This window comes from Caloenas nicobarica, chromosome 11 (assembly GCF_036013445.1).
Source record: "Caloenas nicobarica isolate bCalNic1 chromosome 11, bCalNic1.hap1, whole genome shotgun sequence".
In the NCBI taxonomy this organism is placed as follows: domain Eukaryota; kingdom Metazoa; phylum Chordata; class Aves; order Columbiformes; family Columbidae; genus Caloenas; species Caloenas nicobarica.
Window position 1 is genome coordinate 1897187 of NC_088255.1, and position 20543 is coordinate 1917729.

At 44.1% G+C, this 20543-nt stretch overlaps 1 protein-coding gene across 5 annotated transcripts in view; it reads left to right on the top strand.

Annotated features, from left to right (window-relative positions):
- Positions 1 to 20215, top strand: part of FBLN2 (fibulin 2) — a 106464-nt gene extending 86249 nt beyond the window's left edge. For all 5 annotated transcript variants that reach the window (XM_065642692.1, XM_065642689.1, XM_065642691.1 and 2 more), the window contains exons 9-17: positions 5446 to 5580; positions 7671 to 7808; positions 8124 to 8267; positions 11921 to 12049; positions 12542 to 12667; positions 13307 to 13423; positions 14224 to 14352; positions 18215 to 18338; positions 19277 to 20215. In XM_065642692.1, the coding sequence (XP_065498764.1) occupies positions 5446 to 5580; positions 7671 to 7808; positions 8124 to 8267; positions 11921 to 12049; positions 12542 to 12667; positions 13307 to 13423; positions 14224 to 14352; positions 18215 to 18338; positions 19277 to 19634 (1400 nt within the window). In that variant the 3' untranslated portion in view covers positions 19635 to 20215. The remainder of the gene's footprint in view (positions 1 to 5445; positions 5581 to 7670; positions 7809 to 8123; positions 8268 to 11920; positions 12050 to 12541; positions 12668 to 13306; positions 13424 to 14223; positions 14353 to 18214; positions 18339 to 19276) is intronic.
- Positions 20216 to 20543: the final 328 nt, after the last annotated feature.

The window sequence follows — 20543 nt, forward strand, 5'->3', positions numbered from 1 at the left end:
GGGAATTTAGTATCACCAGATAAAACATTCACTGTGCGTTGCTTACTCAAGTGTGGTGGAAGCTAATTTGATTAATTAATGTCAGAATCAAAAGGGGCGTTTCAAGGCAGTTGGTTTGCTACAGGAGGTGAAAAAAGTAGTGGGTTTAAATTGTAGAGAAGCATGTTTATGATCCATATTAAAGTAAGTGGTTGATGGTAAGGGTGGTGGTGCACTGAAACAAGTTTTCCTGCAGAGTCTGTGTTGCCTCTGTGTGACTGCCCAATTTTAAGAACGGCTCTTTCTGAAATGACAAAAGCGTAGGGGTGCGAGCAAGGACTAGATAATCTCAGAGGGTTTATTCCAGCACTATTTTCAGTGTAACACTGTATGTATTATAGCACAGTGCTGATGTGGGAGCTCCAACACACTTCATTCAGACATCTCCAGCGTGAAAGAAGTGTTGTTTCATTTCAGAAATGGTTCTAAGAGAATTCTGGTTTTTGCTTTTGGTTGCAACATGTCAATGCAGATTTGGATGAGTGCCTCACAGGTGCTCACGCTTGTTCCAGAGGACAATTATGTGTGAACACACTGGGATCATTCAGCTTTGCTAACCACAGAATGATCTGTGCAGAGGGCTTTATGCTCCGCAGGCACAGGGAATGTGTTGGTAAGATGATCGGTATAAGCTGTTCACCACAGCAGCATCATTCTTCATGCTCTGCAATGCATTTAAAGCATTTGTGCTAAAAGGCTCTCTGGCCATCCTTGCTTATGACATTTCAATATGAGTTAGTAAAAACACATGTGCAGCATTTGCTCAGCCACTTACCGTCAGGAGTTGTATGCTATTTGGCTTTTTCCCTAGCAATACATTCTCAGGATACATATAACTTTGTGCAAAAGTCGTAAAAAGTTCGTAGGTATGATGACCACAGCAGTACTGCTGACTGTTAAACTGAACTAAGAAAACACAGCAGTTGATCTCTGTGGACAGTGTCAATACTGTCCGATCCCCAGACATCATGAAACAACAAAACTTCATCAATACAGCTCAAGAATTCTGCATAAGTCCGGGCAGCAGAAGAGATCCATTCCAAAGTGATGGAATTTTAAAATTCAGATTAGTCCTTTGTTGATTCTGGCACAGACTTCTTTGTGTAAAAGTCAAAGATGCATCATAATTCTGCTGTATCATCCCTGCTATTTAAGTTCATATAAGAAACCAATCTATTTTTACAAGTGTATTTATGAGGATTTAATTTGCTTCAAACAGCCAAGGCCTGAGCTTATGAAACAGTTTCTATTTGGGGCGCTTTCCTGGAGGCTGGTTTAGGAGGCACCTGCAGCCGTGTTGTGTGCTGACGCCTGGAAAAACAGAGACCCGGAGAGCTCTGGTGGTTCATGAAAGCAGCAGCACCTGTGACTGTAATGTCATGTGTGAACACATTCGCCTTCTTCCACCCCTGTGCTCTCCCTGCATTTATAACATTGTTTTTCTGACCATCACAGCTTTGGTGTTGTTCTTTCAAAGCTCTATGATCTCATCTTACCAATGAGCATCATCCGGCATGAGAGAATGAGCAGGAAATTTATTCAGTGTCATAGTTCAGAGCAGAAATGTGATTTACTGTCTTCTTGGGTTTTCCTTAAATTGTCAAAATTGGATTTTATTATTATTATTTATTTATTTTGAAATCAGAGATTCTGCTAAGCATGGGAAGCTAATACAATTATTTAGTGTAAATTAAATGGCTGGGAGAGCAGCGCTGGAAGGAGAGCTGCCTTTACAGAAGACATAGCAGGTTGTGAGAAGGCGATACTTGCGCTTGGCCCGTCTGGTGTGTCGGGGCTTTCGTGAGCCTGCTGGAGGACCCGTCAGGAACGGCCTCACCCCGCTTTCCGCTCCTGGAAATCTCGCTCCTTAATCCCCTCATGTTCCTCATGGACTATGCAGCAGGGATATACCTATCCTTTTCTACATTTCCCAGGGGTGTTCTGAAACGAAATTAATGCGTGTTTGTCAGCACCTTTGGCAGAAGGTGCTATACAAGATGCCAAGTGCTTCCTTTTATTCACTTTCTTCCTCTCCTGTCCTCTACCCCGTGACATTATAACGGAGTTTTATTGTGACTGGTATAAGATAAACCTCAGGCATCGCTCATTTGTAAAGCTAAAAGATCCTCTTCTCCCTCAGTAAATAACAAACCTCTGTATTTCTCTAATGCAAGTCAGGTTTTTACAGGTATCCTTGTAAATAATCTAGAAAACTCTGAAGCTTCTCTTTCTTTTGGAGTAGCTGGACCCTGAGTGCTCCCTTCTCGTACACAGCTCTGCTCTGTGTGTGGAGCCTGCACAATGTTTGCTGTATTTACCATTTTTCCTCCTTCTCTAGGGGAAGGGGGAAGCCACGAGCACACGGTGCTTTTTGTTTTGTTGAACCGCCCCATTGCAGCCGTATTAGCCTCAGGTTTCCCTTTTCCAGCCTAACTGCTTTTGTGCCTTGTCCTGAGCCATCTCAAACACCATGAGGAAAGCTTCAATCATTTGTTTGCAAATTATCGTTGGTTTAGTGATGCTACTCTGTGCATATTTTAGGGACAGGAGTAAGAAGACTGTAATCCCAGGTACACTCGAGCAGATATCCCGAATTCCTGAAAGCCAACCATGCGCAATGGAGAGTCACCAGCTGTTTCAGTAGCTTGTACACGCCAGCTCTGTGTAACTTAGTGAACAGATATTAAAATGTCTTAGGCTTGAAAAATCCGTGTTCTCCAGAGACAGGAGCTGGGGGTTTTTACGGCGGATTGCTTTTCCCGGTGATGTTCGGGCAAAGCCATCACCACCACCCACGTGCACACTCTGCTTTGCTACTCCCAGCTACATTTTCCCTCCTGCCAGCGTGAGCAGTAAGTGGTCGTTTTATTGCTGGGCTGTAGGGACTGTTTGTGAGCGCAGGATGGGTGGCTGCAAAATAACAGCGGCCCTAAATAAAACAGATGTATTCCAGGAACCAAATAGAGCTGAAGTAATTTGAAGAGGAAAAAAAAAATAATCATAAGAAAGCACATGTGCAGGACCGAAGATATCTACTTTTCACATTTTTACAAAATGTGCAAAAAAAAATATTTTTGATGTTGTAGTACATATTGAAAAAAATAGCAGTAGGTAAATGTTGATATTCCTTTGCAAAAATGTCAGCTGCTCAGATGCAACAGGTGCGCTCAGGGATTGTCTATATGTTGCTGTTTTCAACCACAATTCCGGGAGGAAACAGAAGAACAGATACAGCACAATAACATTTCATTCTGGTTTTTACTGACATAAAGTGAGGAATGTTGTTGCCACACACATAGACTTAGTAGATTTCTCAAAAACTAACCGTATCACTTGTTTGTAACGTATTACTGAATTATTTTCCCTCTTATTCCTGTTTTCTTATAAACATCACCTTGCCCTACCTCCGTCTCAGTTCTGTTGGATGAACACTGCAGCTGGTCCAGTGTTGGGAATTAACTTTGTTTCAAACTGAAACCATAACTCATCTTTTTCCTGGTGCTCTGTCAAGCGTCTTGCTGACTGGTTGAGTTGGTTTCCAGTCCTGAGGAGAGACGGGTTGTGGGTGCTCTTGGTTTTATGAATAATCAACAGGGAGGAAAAAAGGAGAGAGAGGTTGTACTGTTTAATAAAATTTACCCCAGCACAAACTGAAAGCGAAAATTCTGCATGTAATCCCACCATTTCCTTAATTTTCATTCCCTCAAATCTGTTCTGGCCAGTTCTACTTATTTTCTCAAGTACTTAGAAATTTGAAAATGGAATCAAAAAATGCAGACAAACCACGAAATTATATTGGGTCTTTTTTTTCTCCGTGAAACCTTAACCTTCTTGTAACCTGTTTACACCTGCTAATTGGGTGGAATCCTTCCTACATTATTTGGAGGGTGTTTCAGACAAACGTGCCTTCCTCCCAGTGGCTCCTTTGACATCGTGCTGAGCAGATTTAAGTTCATGTGATGCCGTGTAGTGCTGACAATTTGTTTATATGGGAAAGCTCTTTGTGATTAGCAAGAGAAGATAGACTCAGATCTGTTGTATAGCCAGTAGAAAGTCCTGCACTGTTTTGGATGCTGTTAAGTGGCTATCCATGGCCAATTTAAAAGAAAAATCTCAAATTTATTGATATTATTTTTAATGACCTTGCTGGGGATTAATCAGCTGGCTTTGGGAAGCAAGTATGCAGCAGGTGAAGAATAGCCATGGCAAATGAAAACATAAATAAATAAAAAGGGAGACGGCACCGAGCGAACACACTGGCCCTGCAAACGCCGTGCACGTCGCCAGTGAGCTGATCGCAGCGGGAACTCAAGTGTCTCGGTGCTCGTCTTCATCTGGTTGGTAGAAAATAAGCTGACACGTTTTCAAAGACAAAAGGCTTTAAAAAATGGCTTTTCCTGTTTTCATGCTTCACGAGGGGAAGTAATATATCTGCTGCTGTACTTAGCTGGGAACGAGGTTCTACAGCCCAAATGAAAATCTGATTTAAACAATACTTGCTTTATTGTGTAGTATGAGAACAGCTTCATGTGCAGAGGAGCTGGATGATTGGTAGTCGTTATGGTCACATTTGGCTTTCGTTAGCTCTAAAAATACTTCTTGGCTTTATATAGAACTGTGAACGCGTAAGATTTTGTGGAGAACGGCAAGAAAGTTTCTGTTCCAATCTCTACCCTTATCGTTGCTTGTATTTGCTCATCGTGGTATTCCTAGCTTTCATTATTAAAATAAGCAAAACCTGAATTTGAGATTATTTCATTCAAGCCTATCGAAATGTATCATTTTAAAAGCGTGGCATATTCCTTTCCAAATGGTGTCGTGCATTCCGCAATCCGCTAGTTAAGTAGGGGTTTTTTTGAAAGAACTTTTCTGCACCTCCACCTGCTGAAACCAGATCTCTTTAAAGATTTAAATGCAAATTTAGGAATTTGATTGAGCTTCAGGATTCCTCTCCGCACATTTTCCTGCGTATCCAGTTCTGCTGACACGTTCCCTGGGTGATGAGGGTGTTGGGTGACCCCAGTTCCACACCAGCAGGACCGAGAGCTGCTAACGAGCAAGGGGCATTAATCACATTCTCATTCGCTTGTCCAGGAGGTTTCTGTGCAGCGAAACAGAAGCTGGTTCTCAGTCCTCTGCCGACCCTGCATTTAATCAGCTCTGTCCACCCCTTGTCCACAGTGCCTGCACCAAGGAAATCTCCCTGTGATTTGTGTCTCGAGTTACTCTGTGTTAACAAAAGATCTGGAATTAAAAAAACTTTCATCAGAACACTGTAGCAAAGTATATTGACTATCTTTTGGAAGAAATGGTTTCCCTTGAGCTCTTGACTCCTTCCCAAAGAGCAGGAAGAGGCGGATCACTTGATAAATACGAGGCACTGAATCGTTTAACCATTTCTTGTAGACATGAACGAATGCGTAACAGATACGCACAGCTGCCAGCGGGGAGAGCACTGCGTCAACACCGTGGGCTCCTTCAAGTGTCTGCAGGAGCTGAGCTGTCAGCCCGGTTATGAACTCAAGGACGGAGAATGCGTGGGTAAGACAGGTGTTTCTCAGCTGATGCAATTGCTGTCACCAAAAAGGAAAGGAAAGGGATTGCAAAGCCTTTTATTGTTGCTGGTGTGTGATATCAGGGTTGTAACTAGAAGAAAGCAGATCATCACGGAAGTTTTTGGCTTCATAGGCCCCTTCTGTACATTCAGTTATTGGAAATACTTGCCGGCGATAACTATAAATTATTTGGAAAATGGATGAAACCTTCTGAATTAGGATTTACCCTGGTTTTAAGGGGTTAGCGAGACCTCACTGGTGGAGAATTCCTGTTACGCTCCTTTGCCTAGCTCTGCTTTCCTCCTGGGGCTCGCTCAGTCTGTCCTTCCTGTGTTTAGGAGGTCTGTCTGCATTTATTTACATCTGGAATGGCCATGGGGTTAAGCAGTTATTTATTCTTCATTGCCCCCACTCTCGGTCTGTCCGAGGTCCAACGGAGAAGCCGAGCTAAGTCATCACAGCGCTGCCGAAGTCGCTCTGCAGCACAGGAGTGTGCAAGGGACACGTGTCCTGCATTCCAGGGCAGAACTCGGTGCTATTTACACCTATATTTTTTACACAAAGAGTTTCCTGACAGCTGGAGTAAGAGATGCCTAAGGAAAGAACTTATCTCTTGATATATAACGTAAGGTTATAGAATAGAAGGGATTGGAAATCTCACTTTATACACAGCTGTCGTAAGTAAATCTCGGTTTACTTGAAGAGGCTGTTTGTGAACATCTTGTTCTGTTGTCTGATTTTATAGCATTTCCACCATTTATTGCTAATCTAAATTGCTTTCTAGTCTTAAAGTTAGATAATAACAGATTATAAAATTTACAAATTGTTGTAAAGTAGCCTTTAAATTAATGGCTTATAAGAAAGACGAACATTTCAGAACTGCTCTGTGTAAAATTGCCAACAGATAACTAGTGAATTCACAGGGGTTTACAAAATAGACAATTCCACATTTTTCTTTGTCTCAGCCTATGAATACGGTAGGAAGAGTTATGAATACAGTGTCATCTGGGAGACTGGTGATGTTCCCTTGTGACATTAATGTTTAATTGTGGAGTTAGAATAGGAGAAGTGCCGGCGGTTCTCCTCCCGCCTGCCCGCAGGAGTGGGGACTCCTCAGCGCTGGAGATTCCTCTGTCTTTATCTTTTAGTAAAGATGTTCATCTCAGGGAGTGTTCTCAGGAACCAGCGTACGTCACAGCGGTATTTGAAAATAGTTTTAGTAACCGAATTTTGGACATATTTAGAGCTGAAGTCTGTTCCTAGGTGGGGTTTCTTCAACTGGAAAACAGAAGCACTGCCACTATAACACCTGATCCTTGTGGTTGCTCAACACAGATCAGTCGAGTGTAAATTGAGAAGTTTGAACCTTGCAGGATATGTTTTCAGTGTGCCTAGAAAGCAAGCGTCAAGTTGGTCAATGTAATTTGAAAACGAGTTCATATACATAATAAAAAATGAGAAAGCTATGTTGAGCTCTGGCGCCAGAGTAAGGAAAAAAAAGCAAAATTTGTTACCGATATTACTACCTCTCGTTCAGATTTTTTTCAGAATAGTTTTCAGAGTTGAATGAGTGTTTGTTCTGTATATGTAAGTACGTATGTGTACATATATGTGCCCATGTACACAGTGAGATCCCAGCCCTGTTCACATGAGGTGCCCTGTTAGTATCAAATTCAGTGCAGGTCAGTTTCTACCTAGAATTCCTGAGGTACAAAAGGAATAAGAGACCATTTTGCTTTTGAGGAATGTGGTACATGCTTTATTATGTGTACCTTATTCCTCGTTTTATTTGGGGTCCTTAGGATTTTGAATGTTTCGGTATTTGTGGCTCACAAGAGATGCTGTGAACAAGGCAGTGGGGACCTGAACGGAATTTGCGGCAGGACCTGACACATTGTGTAGCCCACACTGAAGTGGGTGTCCAAGAGCAAACACGCCTGAACCTCAGATTTCCCATAGGCAGCGCTGAATGTCTGCTTTAAATAATGTTTCCTAACGTCCTCCCTGGGAAGTCACAAAGATTACTGAAGGTTACAGCTCAACTAGTCACAATTTGGTGTTTTGATCTGTTAACAGATGTTGATGAATGCGAGAGAGGAACTCACAGTTGTAAAGTAAACTTTGTTTGTCAGAATACAGAAGGATCATTCTACTGCGAGTCAAAGCAGCGCTGTATGGATGGGTTTTTACAAGACCCTGAGGGAAACTGTGTTGGTAAGTGTGAGCAGCAAGATGTTTGTTGTATGTGCAGCACCGCCAGCCAGCTCCTGTTCATTTTAGCCTGCCCAAGGGGTGCATATTGACCACATGTAGTTTTCCTGCTGGGAATTTAATTTAAACATTGCTGTCCTTCTAAAGATATGTGTACTTGCATATTGAATTTGTAAGTGTTAGCACAGCAGACCTTCATCAGGCTTATCTTTGTAGCACAATAAATTGAAAACAAGGAAAAGAAGTGACAGCTGGAAGAAAACAGACCAGAAAGGTTAAATGGCTTCTCTTACTATGCTAATTCATTTTCTTCACCAGATATTAATGAATGCACATCTCTCCCTGAGCCGTGTAAACCAGGATTCAACTGCATCAACACCGTCGGGTCTTACACCTGCCAGAGGAACACGCTGACGTGCAGCAGAGGCTACCACTCCAACGAGGAGGGGACCCGATGCGTCGGTAAGGGCCGGTCCGGTGGCTGCTCGGGTGCCCTCTCAGAGGAAAAAGTACACTTCAGTTCTAAAAAGAGGTTCTGCGTTGCCTCCAGAGTCCTAAATTCCTGTGAGGAAGGGGAATTCGCTGCGTGTGTTTGCTGTCCCGGCCGCTCAGTGACCTGCGTGCGCTGCGGGATGCTGCGCTGGTGTCTCGCTGCTGCCTGGGGTCCCTCGGTGCGCCCGGTGACACCGGGTTTGGCTGCATGTGGCATTTACTGGTTTCCATTCTGAAGTGGATGTGGTTTAGTTAAATATTTAACCTCATGCTGTCAGTCAAAACCATGATCCATTGCTGGTTTTTACACTCTAAGCGATATGATCCGCAGCCGTGGGATGCAGCAAACAAGAACCACTGGGTTTGTGGATTGTGAGAGCAGCGCTCAGTGGATGTTCTCTGCTGCTTGCCGTTCACACCCACCGGTGCGTGTGGTTAGGATCAGTTCTTCCTTTCTGAAAAGAATGTTGAAATATTCATATAGGCTGGCACACAGCTTGATACTGATTTGTATTTGTTCCACTGTGTTTATAGAGTTAGTGACTCAAGAGCAGATTTCAGCTCTTGTGAGCATTTGTTCTGCAAATGAGCACACGAGGCACAAAGGAACTGAACGCTTGGTCCTTGGTGCCAGGCGGGGCTGGCTGTGCATTTTTGAATTCCCTATGTTCTATGTTACATGAAATATGAAATTGTAAAACAACGGCAGGGAAAAAAGAAAAAGCAATGACAAATCAGTATTTTGTTTAGCGATGATATCCTAATAATTCCTACTTATGTTCCCTTTCAATAAAAGGAAGGATGAAAAAATAAAAAATATATATACTTTTGTGATACTACAGGTGGGTGGAAGCCGTGTCAGTCACAACTAGCAACTGGTAGAGAAAAATAGCAGTATAGCTAGAAGATCTATTTCCGCATAAATTTCTGCATTCTCCCTTTTGCTCTTCATTACGCTGCATCTCCCTTCATGATTTCCCCCCCAGGACTATCCAGACAATGCACAGCCAGTGAGAAGGTGGGGAAGATTTGGAAGTAGCAGATAATGTGGACAGTTTCTGTGTGTAACTGCGGAAATTGAGAAACCGTCCTAATACAGCTCTAGGGGATTGTGTTTTGTACATTTGGGACACAGTAGTGCAGTCTCATTTGCTGCCTTGTTATATAGCAGCCTGAGGTATTTTGGCTGTTACAAAGGGAAGCTCCAGAAGTCCTGTCTCTGCTCTTCAGCTGGTTTCCATCAGCCCTGTTTCAGCAGAGTCTGCTGGCTCAGGTACGTTTGCACCACCAGGCGTGTGGTGCCCCTGAAATTGTTTATAGGGTTACCCCATTGCCAACATCTCCAGAAATGCCATTTTTTCCAAATTCAGCAGTCATCACCGAGCAGCTCGAGTGTCCTGGCTGGAGTGCTAACGGCCTTGGTTTGCAAGCCCCGCGAAAGGCCAGGGCAAATTCTGTTCCTAAATTTCAAACTGATGATTTGTAGGAAGAATCCAGCGTATTTTGCCCAGTTGTTCCTCAAAGAAAGTGACTGTGTACAAATATGTGAGAGGAGGAAATAGCCATTTTTCATACAGCATTTAGGTCTTTAAAGCGTGATGAGGTAGCGCAATGTGTTGTAATTACCGGTGACGCTTTATATGACTGACAATGCTTTTCAGGAGCAGGTATAAGGAAACTTATGTAGTCTGATTTTTGGGAAAACAAATGTTTAATGTTAATTGGTGAATTCTCTGACTTTGCTCTGTGCACTCTGCAGTCTATATCTTTTGGTATTTTTGTGGTATGACTTTCTTTAAGTAGGCAGAGCGCATGGAGAAGAAAAAAGAAAAGCATATGGTCCTAATTTCCTCTCTGTGATAAAGACTAGTTTCCTTACGGGATTACAATAGCTAATTAGATTCCTGCTTCAGATTTATTCATAGTAGTAAATACATCAGCTGCACATGTTTCTCCAGAGCTACACTGCTTAGAGCAGGGGTGTCAAACTCCTAGGAGTAGTTACCTTTATACAGGTCTAAAATTACGTTCGGCCCTTTGAAGGCAACCGTGAGGCTGATGCGGCCACCGGTGACAATGAGTTTGACACACCTGGTTTAGAGGATTCATCTCTCTTTAAAAGGTTTATATTATCTGATTTAGCAAATCACTTATTAAAAACTAGCTCTTATATTCATTTAACTGAAAACTACTCCGACTGTCCTGAAATATAGCACACTGCTGGTGGTGTAACACTCTAGAACTAATTAAAGTCTGAAAGCAATGGAATATATAATTTTGGACGAACTAATGGAATGGTTGCACACGTGAATTCATTGCAAATAAAACTGCTACTTTACAAAGTTGTACCTGCATTAGAAACGTCCTTGTTTTGATGCCAGCTCTGGTCTTAAAAGACAATGAGGAGATGGGGTTTCAGCAGGAATCTCTGAGCCGCTCAGGAATTCCGCGCTGGGCGAGTGCCATTCCCTGCCGTCCCTGGCCCCGCGGCCAGCAGGGGATCTGCTGAAATAGCGAAGAAAGTATTTGTTAGCACCTCTCTCTGGGACTGATACAATCTCCACTTCTCCAGATCCATGTTTCTCCCTTCCCTCTCATTTTCTGAGCCAGTGAGCGCTTTCCGGAGCGCTCTGCAAGGCTGTTGTGTGGTGAGAACGGCCCAGAACCCTTGGAAATCAAACAGGGCTCAAATCTGTGACTGCAAATAGGACTGTATGGAGAACCCCTTAGCCTTAGGCTACCATCCTAATTAATATTACATGAACAGGGATTTTGGTTGTGAAAATAGTTGGAGATGTGAATAATAGGAAGGAAGCAGGATCTGATAGCTTACTAAATGGCAAAACTCAGAATACTTGAAGAAATACAAATTTCTGAGAGTTAATCAGACTTTTTGATGCTTCTTGCCACAGATGGTAACAGGAATTTGTTAGATACTGATGAGCTATTTAGTCATGTTTCAAGTCTTGGAAATCAGCGTGTATTGAAAACCCTCGTCGTCATCTGAGGGGTTTTAAAATGAGATTGGAAGTGATGCGTGCGAGCAGAGAAGCAACTAAATTGTTGGTGTTGGATTTTGGATGAGGCCGTGAGGAATATCAAAATGTGACTTGATGGAGAAAAGAAAAAAGATCAACATTGGGAGAGAGCAAAAGGTAGACAGCAGAAGCGAGATTGAAATGGCAACTGGAGATGAAAATAGCAATCGCTTTAATTGAAGGGATGAGCAGAATTTCTGGCTGGTTCTTGTTTTGCTTTAAATGGCTTGCTGTGACTCACGTAATGGCAGAACAGCAGAACAGGGTGTTTAAATGTCACGGTTCCGTCAGAATCAAAATGTGTTTACACTGAGTTGCAGAATACACTGGGAAAGCTCCGTTGCAGTTACAGTTCCCATTTTCACTTTTAAGATAATGTATTACTTTCCAGAAGTTTGACTGGGAGATACGGAAAGCTGACTCTAAGAAGAGCATGGTGGGAAAAGCTGGTGTTCTTTGTTCTGTCCAGGGGACGATCCCAACAGTTTCTATTCCTGTTACTTCATTTAATTTTATTTTTCCTCTTCGTAAACACTGATTTTCATCAAACTACATTTAAGCTAATTGCTTTCTCTGGTTCTGCAGACGTGGACGAATGTCAGACTGGTGTACACCGCTGCGGCGAAGGGCAGATTTGTCACAACCTTCCCGGGGCTTATCGCTGCGACTGCAAGATGGGCTATCAGTACGACGCGTTCAGCAGAAGCTGCATCGGTACGTAAGGCACAGGATGGGATGAAACGACCGATTGATTGAGCCTCGGACCTCAGGGCAGTATGTAGCACCATTGCGGTTACTAGTTCTGCGGTGCGGCGCCTCCAAAGATGACGGCACCGGCGCCCAAGCAGCCGTTGCTCCGTGCGACTGGTCATGGCGCTGCCACTCCGTGCTGACATTTCGAACCAGCTGCCCTTGGTTCGGTTCGGCTGCAGGTTATCAATTAGTCATCTGCGCAGTGCTTTCCCATGGGTTACGCTTCTCCTGCTGTGCAAGTTTGTCCACTGAAAATTTCACAAATTTCTTTGTAAAAAGCTGTGACGCAGCATTTTGTATTTTATTGCTGCTGTGCACCAATTAGCGCAGAAGGTCAGACAGTATAAAACCTGAGGTTGCAGCATTTCATGCACGGCAAATCTGACACTTTTAAAAATATCTCCCTGCATCTTGTTCGATGCTTTTGTTTCTAAGTTGATTATATATTTGCAGATATCAACGAGTGCTGGAATTACCCTGGCCGCCTGTGTCAGCACACGTGTGAGAACACCCCTGGCTCCTACCACTGCACTTGTTCTTCTGGGTTCCGCCTGTCGTACGATGGGAAGCATTGTGAAGGTATCAGACATTTTTTCCATGAAGAAGAAATTGCAGTGTGAATTAAGGGACTTTAGAGAGGTTGAGGTGGAACATAAATACAGTAAGCCCATTATTTATGTGTCCTCAAATTTGCAGATACTCAATCAAACACTCAAACTGTCAGATGAGAGCCGACAAGTTTCTCCTCTCTCTTCCTTTCCCTTACGCACTTTTTCCTTTCCTTCCAGATAAAAGGAGAACATAACAAAGTTAGAATATGAAACGTTTCATTCAAGTTTTAATAAAGATGAAACTTGGTGGTGACAAAACTTGAAAAATTGATTTTGAATCGAATGGAAATTTTTAAGGTCTCCATTGTATTTTTAAGATAATGATTACATGTTTTTAATCAACTGTAACATGTAAAGCCTGAAACACGTGTTTGCATGTGGACGTGTATTTATTGGCATACATAGAAATGAAATTCAGGTGCAACAGCCATCCTCCCGCTTCTTGGCATTCTGCCGAGGTAGCAGAAACATCTTCTCGGGGTAAATTAGTCCCTCCTTATTCACTCTGAGCAGAAGGGTCTGGTAGCTGTTCCCAGAGGCGAGAAGTGGTGGAAGTTACAGTTCTGAACTGTTGTGGCAGTGCCTGTGGGTTTGTTTTTGGATACAGATGTGAATGAATGTGACACTAGTCCCTGCAGCCAGGAGTGTGCCAACGTCTACGGCTCCTACCAGTGCTACTGCAGACAAGGTTTCCAGCTGGCAGAAGACGGACATTCTTGTAAAGGTGAGGCTGCTGCTTTCCCAGGTTGGGTTCAATGTGTGTGTCTTCATTAGCCGTCAGTCAGTGCTGTCGAGCTCTCAGCAGCAGAGTGCTGCAGGTGATGCCCAAGGATGATTTTGAGTTATATCCGGCTGCAGAAGCTGCAAAAGGCAACTCCAGCTATTAGAAAATTCAGTTTATTTTCATGCCTCCTACTTGGGGCTGGAATACACTTGTGTAGAACCAGCGAGGTCATTGTTTCATGCGGCGAGAGCTTACGACTGAAAAAATGAGAAGCGAAGATATTTTACCTACATTGCATCAATTAAAACCTCCTCTCAGCCACAGCTGCATGAAGGCTTGCTCTTACTTCTGCTGGTGGAGGGTGAATGAGTGATCAGAATGGAGAAGGGAAAGGTTCTACCTGATTTCTTGAAATTACCAATCCTGACACATGCTTTGGAGAGTATCTGTTTAGGAAATAATGAAGAAACCCGTGTTCTTCCTAGCACAAGGAAGCCCCTGAAGCAACCCTAGAAGAATTACAGAGGTACTAGAGTGTTTTAAATTCAGATCTGCCCCAGACTTATTGTTCTTTTCGATAAGTCCACCCTGCTTGCAACCAGTATTTTTGGGAGCAGTCTTGTGTTCAGCATTTCAGAAAGAGCCATCCACTGTCCTGGAGCAATGGCAAACTTTCATGGTTGCGTTCTTGTTTAAGAATATATTATAAATGCATCACATAAGAATTTCCTTATGTTCTACAGCCTCCCTTTTCAGATTTCTGGTTTCTTCATATGTTTGTAATTGTGTTTTTTCCCCAGATATCGATGAGTGCACACAAAGCGCAGGCATTCTTTGTACTTTCCGCTGCGTGAATGTTCCTGGGAGTTACCAGTGTGCTTGTCCTGAGCAGGGATATACCATGTCAGCAAATGGAAGAACCTGTCGAGGTAATGAGGAGTTTAGGAACTCAAAGGATTATATCATGAAGCTTTAATCCTCAGAATGATCTAAGCCATCATGATTATTCAGTCAAATCTCCATTTTATTACATTAGTCACTGTCAAAAAGCCAGTATTTGACCAAGTTTCCAAATATTGGTATCTGCAATGTCAGCTTTATCCTGTGTTAGAAAATGTGCCGTGGCAACTCAGCGGTCACTGTGGGCTCATTGTTTAAATGAATTCCCAAGGGAGCCCACGTTACCGTTCAGACTGGGGCCCTTGCTGAGTTGCACGGGCTGGACGTGCACCTTGGCACAGCAGTGAGCGATCTGGTTTTTAGAGGTGCCAGATGTAGGAATCTGTGGCTCCGTGATGAGCTGCGGTTTCCTGCCCCAGAAAACGGGGAGAGCGAATGTGGGAGCTGCGATGGGGACTTGCACGTCCTGACATCTGCCACCTAAGCTTCAATATGTTGGCGTTAGTAAATGTTAGTGTGAGATGTGTCCTCCCCGCACACACACCTTTTCTCCATAATCACCCAAGTGTCTTCTGGGTGTCTGGTGTTTTTCATCTGGTGCGCAGCTGTCTGGTTTTGAAGTAAAAAGCCCTGATTTCCAAAGGATGCGCTGCCTGCGTGATGATGATTGAAGATCTGATTACCTTCACGTACTCTGCGGGCATTCCTGCCGTCGGTTACACCAACTACCAGGCATTTCCTGCGCTTAGGTTTTCAGGAACCCTTCACATAACTTTTGGGTTATGTATCTCCTGTGCTAAGAGTCTCTTCTCAGTGGTAACTGCATTGAATTTACACTGTGTAAATCATGAATGGTATAAGCAAACTTGATCCTGACTCTGGAGGGAGAAACAGACTAAATAACAATTAAATTTTGTTAAAGATTTTTAAAGCTTTTTTTTTTTTTAATGTATTTTTAAGTATGACTTCAGAATGCAGTTACATCTGTGGGCATTTCATTTCTTACGTAAAAATCACCTTTAGAAAACCGCAGCTGTAACTCTCCTTGGTTTTGTGGTTGGTTTGTTGGTTTTTTTCCTTCCTTGGAGTGCTGGCCCATTATCTGGCACCTCCACCAGCAGCGAGGTCTGAGCCGAGTCGCTGCTCCCCGGCCAGCTCAGCTCCAGCCCGACGCACCCGGCGCTGGAGGAAGGAGGTTTCCACACAGACCTGTGGATCGCACTTGGATTCTTTGCATAGTGTGAAATCCTCCCTGCACGTTCCCCCTGCGATTGCACAGACCGGCCCTGCCGAGTGAGCTGTACAATAACGCTTAGAAAAACTTTTTGAAGTCCTTATGCCACCTGGAACATGCACCCTTCAAAGGGCAAAGTTGTTCTTTTGCAAAACTCGGCATGTGTGCGGCAGCCCCGTGCGCGGCTGGAGAGCTGGTGTTCAGTCAGACGCTGGAACCAGCCCCACGTCCATGCCCTGTTCGAGTTCTGCAAGTGTGTAGCTACAAGTCTGGGCAGGCTTTTATATTGAGGTCTCTGAAAACACAGTCAGGGAAACAGTCTGAATTGATGCCAGCTGGACTAAACTCATTATTATATTGCTTTCCACCAGCTGAAGGTCTGGCCTCAGTTGCTCATCATCTGAGCAGTTCTTAAGAGTTACTGGTGGTACATTCTTTGTAGCCTCTTTTTCAAACAGAGGGCTTGTATCTCATGTAATAGTGTCTCCACATATGGAACGTTTTGGAGGTGCTGGCTGTGGTATTTGCAGCCCAGCCGCACTGGTGCACTGAGTGCCTTCATGACAAGGGTTGCAATATGGAAGAAATTTTCTGTTCACCCAGGGGCACTTCTGAGAATCAGCAAGGCATTTAATTTACTTTGATTCTCTCCCACTTCCTATTGTATACTTCTCTTTGCAAGACTCTGAAAGCAGTCAGCTCAGTGTGTGAGATCAGTTCTCATCCCGGGGGAATGAAGGGAGTGGGAGGCTGGAGTTTTCCTCGAAGTGTCTCTCCTCTGTGACAATTGGCAGAACTGCAGAGCCCAGCACAGTCCACGTGGTTTGTCTGTTAGCATTTATTTCATTTTAAAGCCTCCGTGCGTTGTCTAGACATTTGGGAGTACACAATGTGACTGTGGGATCTTTGCCAATATTTTCTGCTCAAGCTGGATCCTTGTTATTGCATCTGGTTTTCAGCATTTCAAGGTCTATGGCTTGGGTTCATGCGTATGTATTACTTAGGTAACTACATTTATGCTCTAAGCCATAAAGTGTCTTTGAGCTTTAAATATTCTTTTTTGTCTTCTGCAACATTATTTCTCATTACAGGGGTGTATTTATATTTAACTTTGCCTTGTTCTAAAGTTAAGTTCCCATATTTCATAATAGTCTGGTGGAGCTTACATCTCCTGGATTGTGCAGCTGTACAGCAGTGGTTACTGTGTGTTGGATTTGCCCCCTGCTTCAATCCAGAGCAACCTTCACGCACAGACAAATTCTTCTCCGGGCATAGCCCAGCTTTCTCAGTTTTCAACACGTCACTGAGAAGGTCCTGTTGGCTTTTAGCATGGGCTGGTTGTATTCCGGTGGGTTTGTTTATTCCTAATGGCAAGCTTTTGTCACAGCAGGCTGTCTTTTAAGGCCTCTGCAGGCTGGGCTGACGGGGAAATGTTCCTTTGCTTGGGATAAGTGGCCACTTCACAGCCCTGTCCGTGAAGAAGAAGCCGTTGCGATAGCACACGTTCTGCAGCGTACGAGCGGTTTATAGCAGCGACCGTCCCTCGGGTGCCAGAGCTCGCACGCCGCGTCCCACCCGCAACGTCCCCGCACGGGCTCTGCCGCCTGGTGGCTGCTTCCCCAGCTCTGGAGCGGTCAGACGTGCACGGGGCTGCGAGCACCACACCTCGCAGGACACAGGCGCCATCTGAGCCTGAAACTGGGGGTCAGGGAGTACCAGTGACCTGCGAAGCCGTAAAAATTGGCCCATCACTTTCAGGAAACTACTTAAAATCTACTTTCCATCACAACAGCTGTGGAAAGCTTGCACAGCAGCTGCGGGGATGGATGGGATGGCTGGTCTGAGAAGTTCAGGGTTCCACTGCCTTAGACTGCTACTACCTAGTTATTTTATTCTGCTTTCTTTCAGCCTATTTTTTAATATTACAACACATCTCTGACACCTCAGGAGAAGGGAGAATATGACAACACAGACGATTCTGTCTAGGTGTTCATGTTTCATTTGAACAAAACATGTTCGTGTTTGGTTTTTACTGCAGTGGGAAGTGGCAAAACAGAGGGAGTCTCGGGGTTTGACAACTTTTTTCCTTCTCGTGTTTATTCCCCACGGGAAGTTAAATGCTGTGTCGCATCAGGCGTGTTTGGGATGAGAATGGCTGGGTTCGCAGGTGTTTGCAAAGGCCAGGAGGAAGCTCACGGCCCTGGGCGGCTGCACTGGCCACAGCCTCTGCCAGGCATGGGCAGGACCACGAGCTGCTTGTAGGGACGAGTGGTCTCCCTTAATTATCGCACGTGCTGCCGAGTGGTACTGTCAGGTCTTATTAACCGATAATGTCAAGGAAATAATTTTTTTTCTGCAGAAGACACGAATTTTAGCAGAATTGAAATCGACGTGATTTACCCTGTTGCTGCAAATGCCAGAAAGTGTCTGTGCGCAGAGCTGAACCCGTCCCACCTGGGCGCAGTGTGCCTGTCCCAGCCCAGGTGTGCCCCGCGGCACCGGCACTGCCCAGGCACCGCCACCCAGCCCTCGGCACACCCGCAGACCCCTCTTCCCCTGCACACAGAGGCTCATAAGCATATTACAGCCCATAAATTGTGATTAGTTTCGTATTTTTGAACTTAGCATGTCTTTTTCCTTGTGTTTCTTCTTCTTAGATGTCGATGAATGTGCGATAGGGACCCATAACTGCTCAGCTGCAGAGACTTGCTACAACATCCAGGGCAGCTTCCGCTGCCTGTCCTTTGAGTGCCCTTCCAACTACAGAAAAGTGTCCGACATGTGAGTATCGCCATCACAACAAGGCCAGCAGCCCCGTAGTGCGATAGTTTGTGAGTGTAAGCACCCAGAGCTCTGAGAAGATGCTTTGGTACCTGGAGCACACAGACTTTCCCCATAGAGAAGAGCTTCTGTCCGGTTTTGCCTCTTCTTCTTCCCAGCCCTCAAGCCCCCATGTGCCCTCCGACTGCTGCTGTAACAGCAGCCATCAGAGCTTGCAGCTCGACTTGCTACAGCTCTAACAGGGCTCTGTTTATAATTAAATTTAAGAAAAAAATAACATCTACGCTGCTGATGTTGTTGCAGTGGCTGCCAGGCTGCTCAGTGCGCCAATTTTACAGCGGTTTTGGGGCTCCCTGTTTAATATTCAGGTTGCAGCTCCTCAGAGAGTATTGAAACATCGAAGGGGAGCAGGATAAGGAGCTTGCCAGGCTGCAGCAGGGGTCTGGGAATGGCACATCCCGCAGCAGCTGGGGCTCGCGAGCCCCAAAATCTCCCTGCCCATTTCTGCCTCAGTGGCTGCCGGGACTTTGGAAGCTGTATTCTGTTCCTTATGACTTAAAACAAACTTTTCCTGCCTTATAGAACTGAGCAGCTTTGCAAGTGTAGGAGCTTGTTTCCCATTCCCATGTCTTAGCTACCTTTTTCAGCATTTTTATTCTTATTTTCTTGGAGCGCTGTCAGTGATGAATCGCAGACGCCTCTTCCACGCTCTGTGCTTCCCCACACAGCTCCCCATGTCCATGATCTTTTTCTTACACCGTTGTACTCTGACACTTAAATCATTTACAAATAGGCCCTGTAAAAGCAGAACAAGCAGCTGATTATTACACAGCTGAAATTTGGGACACCCGTTTGTCTAATACTTTTGCAATTCTCTGAAATACATCTATTTTTACCTGGACGTGGACACTGAATGTGCTTCGTTTCTCATCTCTTAGGCGGTGTGAACGAATCAGTTGTTTTAATTATCTGGACTGCCAAAACACCCCGGTGCGCATTACCTATTACCAGCTGAACTTCCAAACCAATATTGTGGTCCCAGCTCATATTTTCCGTATTGGACCATCACCTGCCTACGCTGGAGACAACATAATCCTCACCATCAACAAGGGGAACGAGGAAAACTACTTCAGCACGCGAAGGCTGAACTCGTACACGGGCATCGTCTATCTCCAGCGACAAGTCAAAGAGCCTAAAGACTTTTTGTTAGATGTTGAAATGAAACTGTGGCGTCAGGGAACATACACTACTTTCCTTGCCAAAATTTACATTTTCATCACAGCTCATGCGTACTGAAGCGTGTATCGACATTGGATTTTATTGGTGCTATGCTCTTTAACTGTTCTACCAAAGCTTAATAATGTTGAACTGGCATTTAATGTATCTAGCCTTTATATTATTTTTCTATCATTGCTTTAAACTTTTTTATTGGTCGTGTAAATTAAGTTAATTTTTATCTTTTGTTTTGTTTTGTTTTCTTATGTAATTCTTTACATCGTCATTTGACAATGAGCGTAGGAAGGGTTAGAAAGACAGTACATACATTGTGTTAAGTGCTGGAACCTTTTCTTAGAAATTATTTTTAGGTTTAGTCACATCTGCACTAGAGAGGAAAGATGTTCACTTGGGAGTATTGGGTTTTGCCACTAAGGGAAAAAACCTTGAGCAGTTTCTCTTTATGACACAAACTTCTGGTCTGGCTCAGCCCCGGACCGCGCTGAGGTTCCTCTGTGTTGAGACGCTGCGGCGACGGCCACGCGTGGACGCTGACGGTTGGCTCACCTCATCGTACCGGCTTCTTTTCCTCCTGCCAACTTTCATAATATGTTGCCTAAAATATATATGTATAAATAAAACTCCACCAGTGAAAAAGCCTACGCACGAGTCTTGCTTTAGAAGGACTACACACGTCATAAATATTTGCAAGACCAAGGCCTTGAGGAATGTCATGCTTTGGGGTAAAAGCTCACGTTGCCGTTTTTAGTAATTGTCCTTATAGGTGCTGGGATTCCTCTCTATATAGACCCATGCTATTTAGGTGACTATAAGTGTAGATTAGCTGTGTTATACTTCTTAAAGGAATATCCAAGAGGAAACATGGAAATAATGAAATAATCAATTACTGCTCTGTATTTTAAAGTGTGGGTGTGCCACTGAGGAACCACTTGCAGCTTTAAATAAACAAAAAGGGGAGTTGCTTCTCTT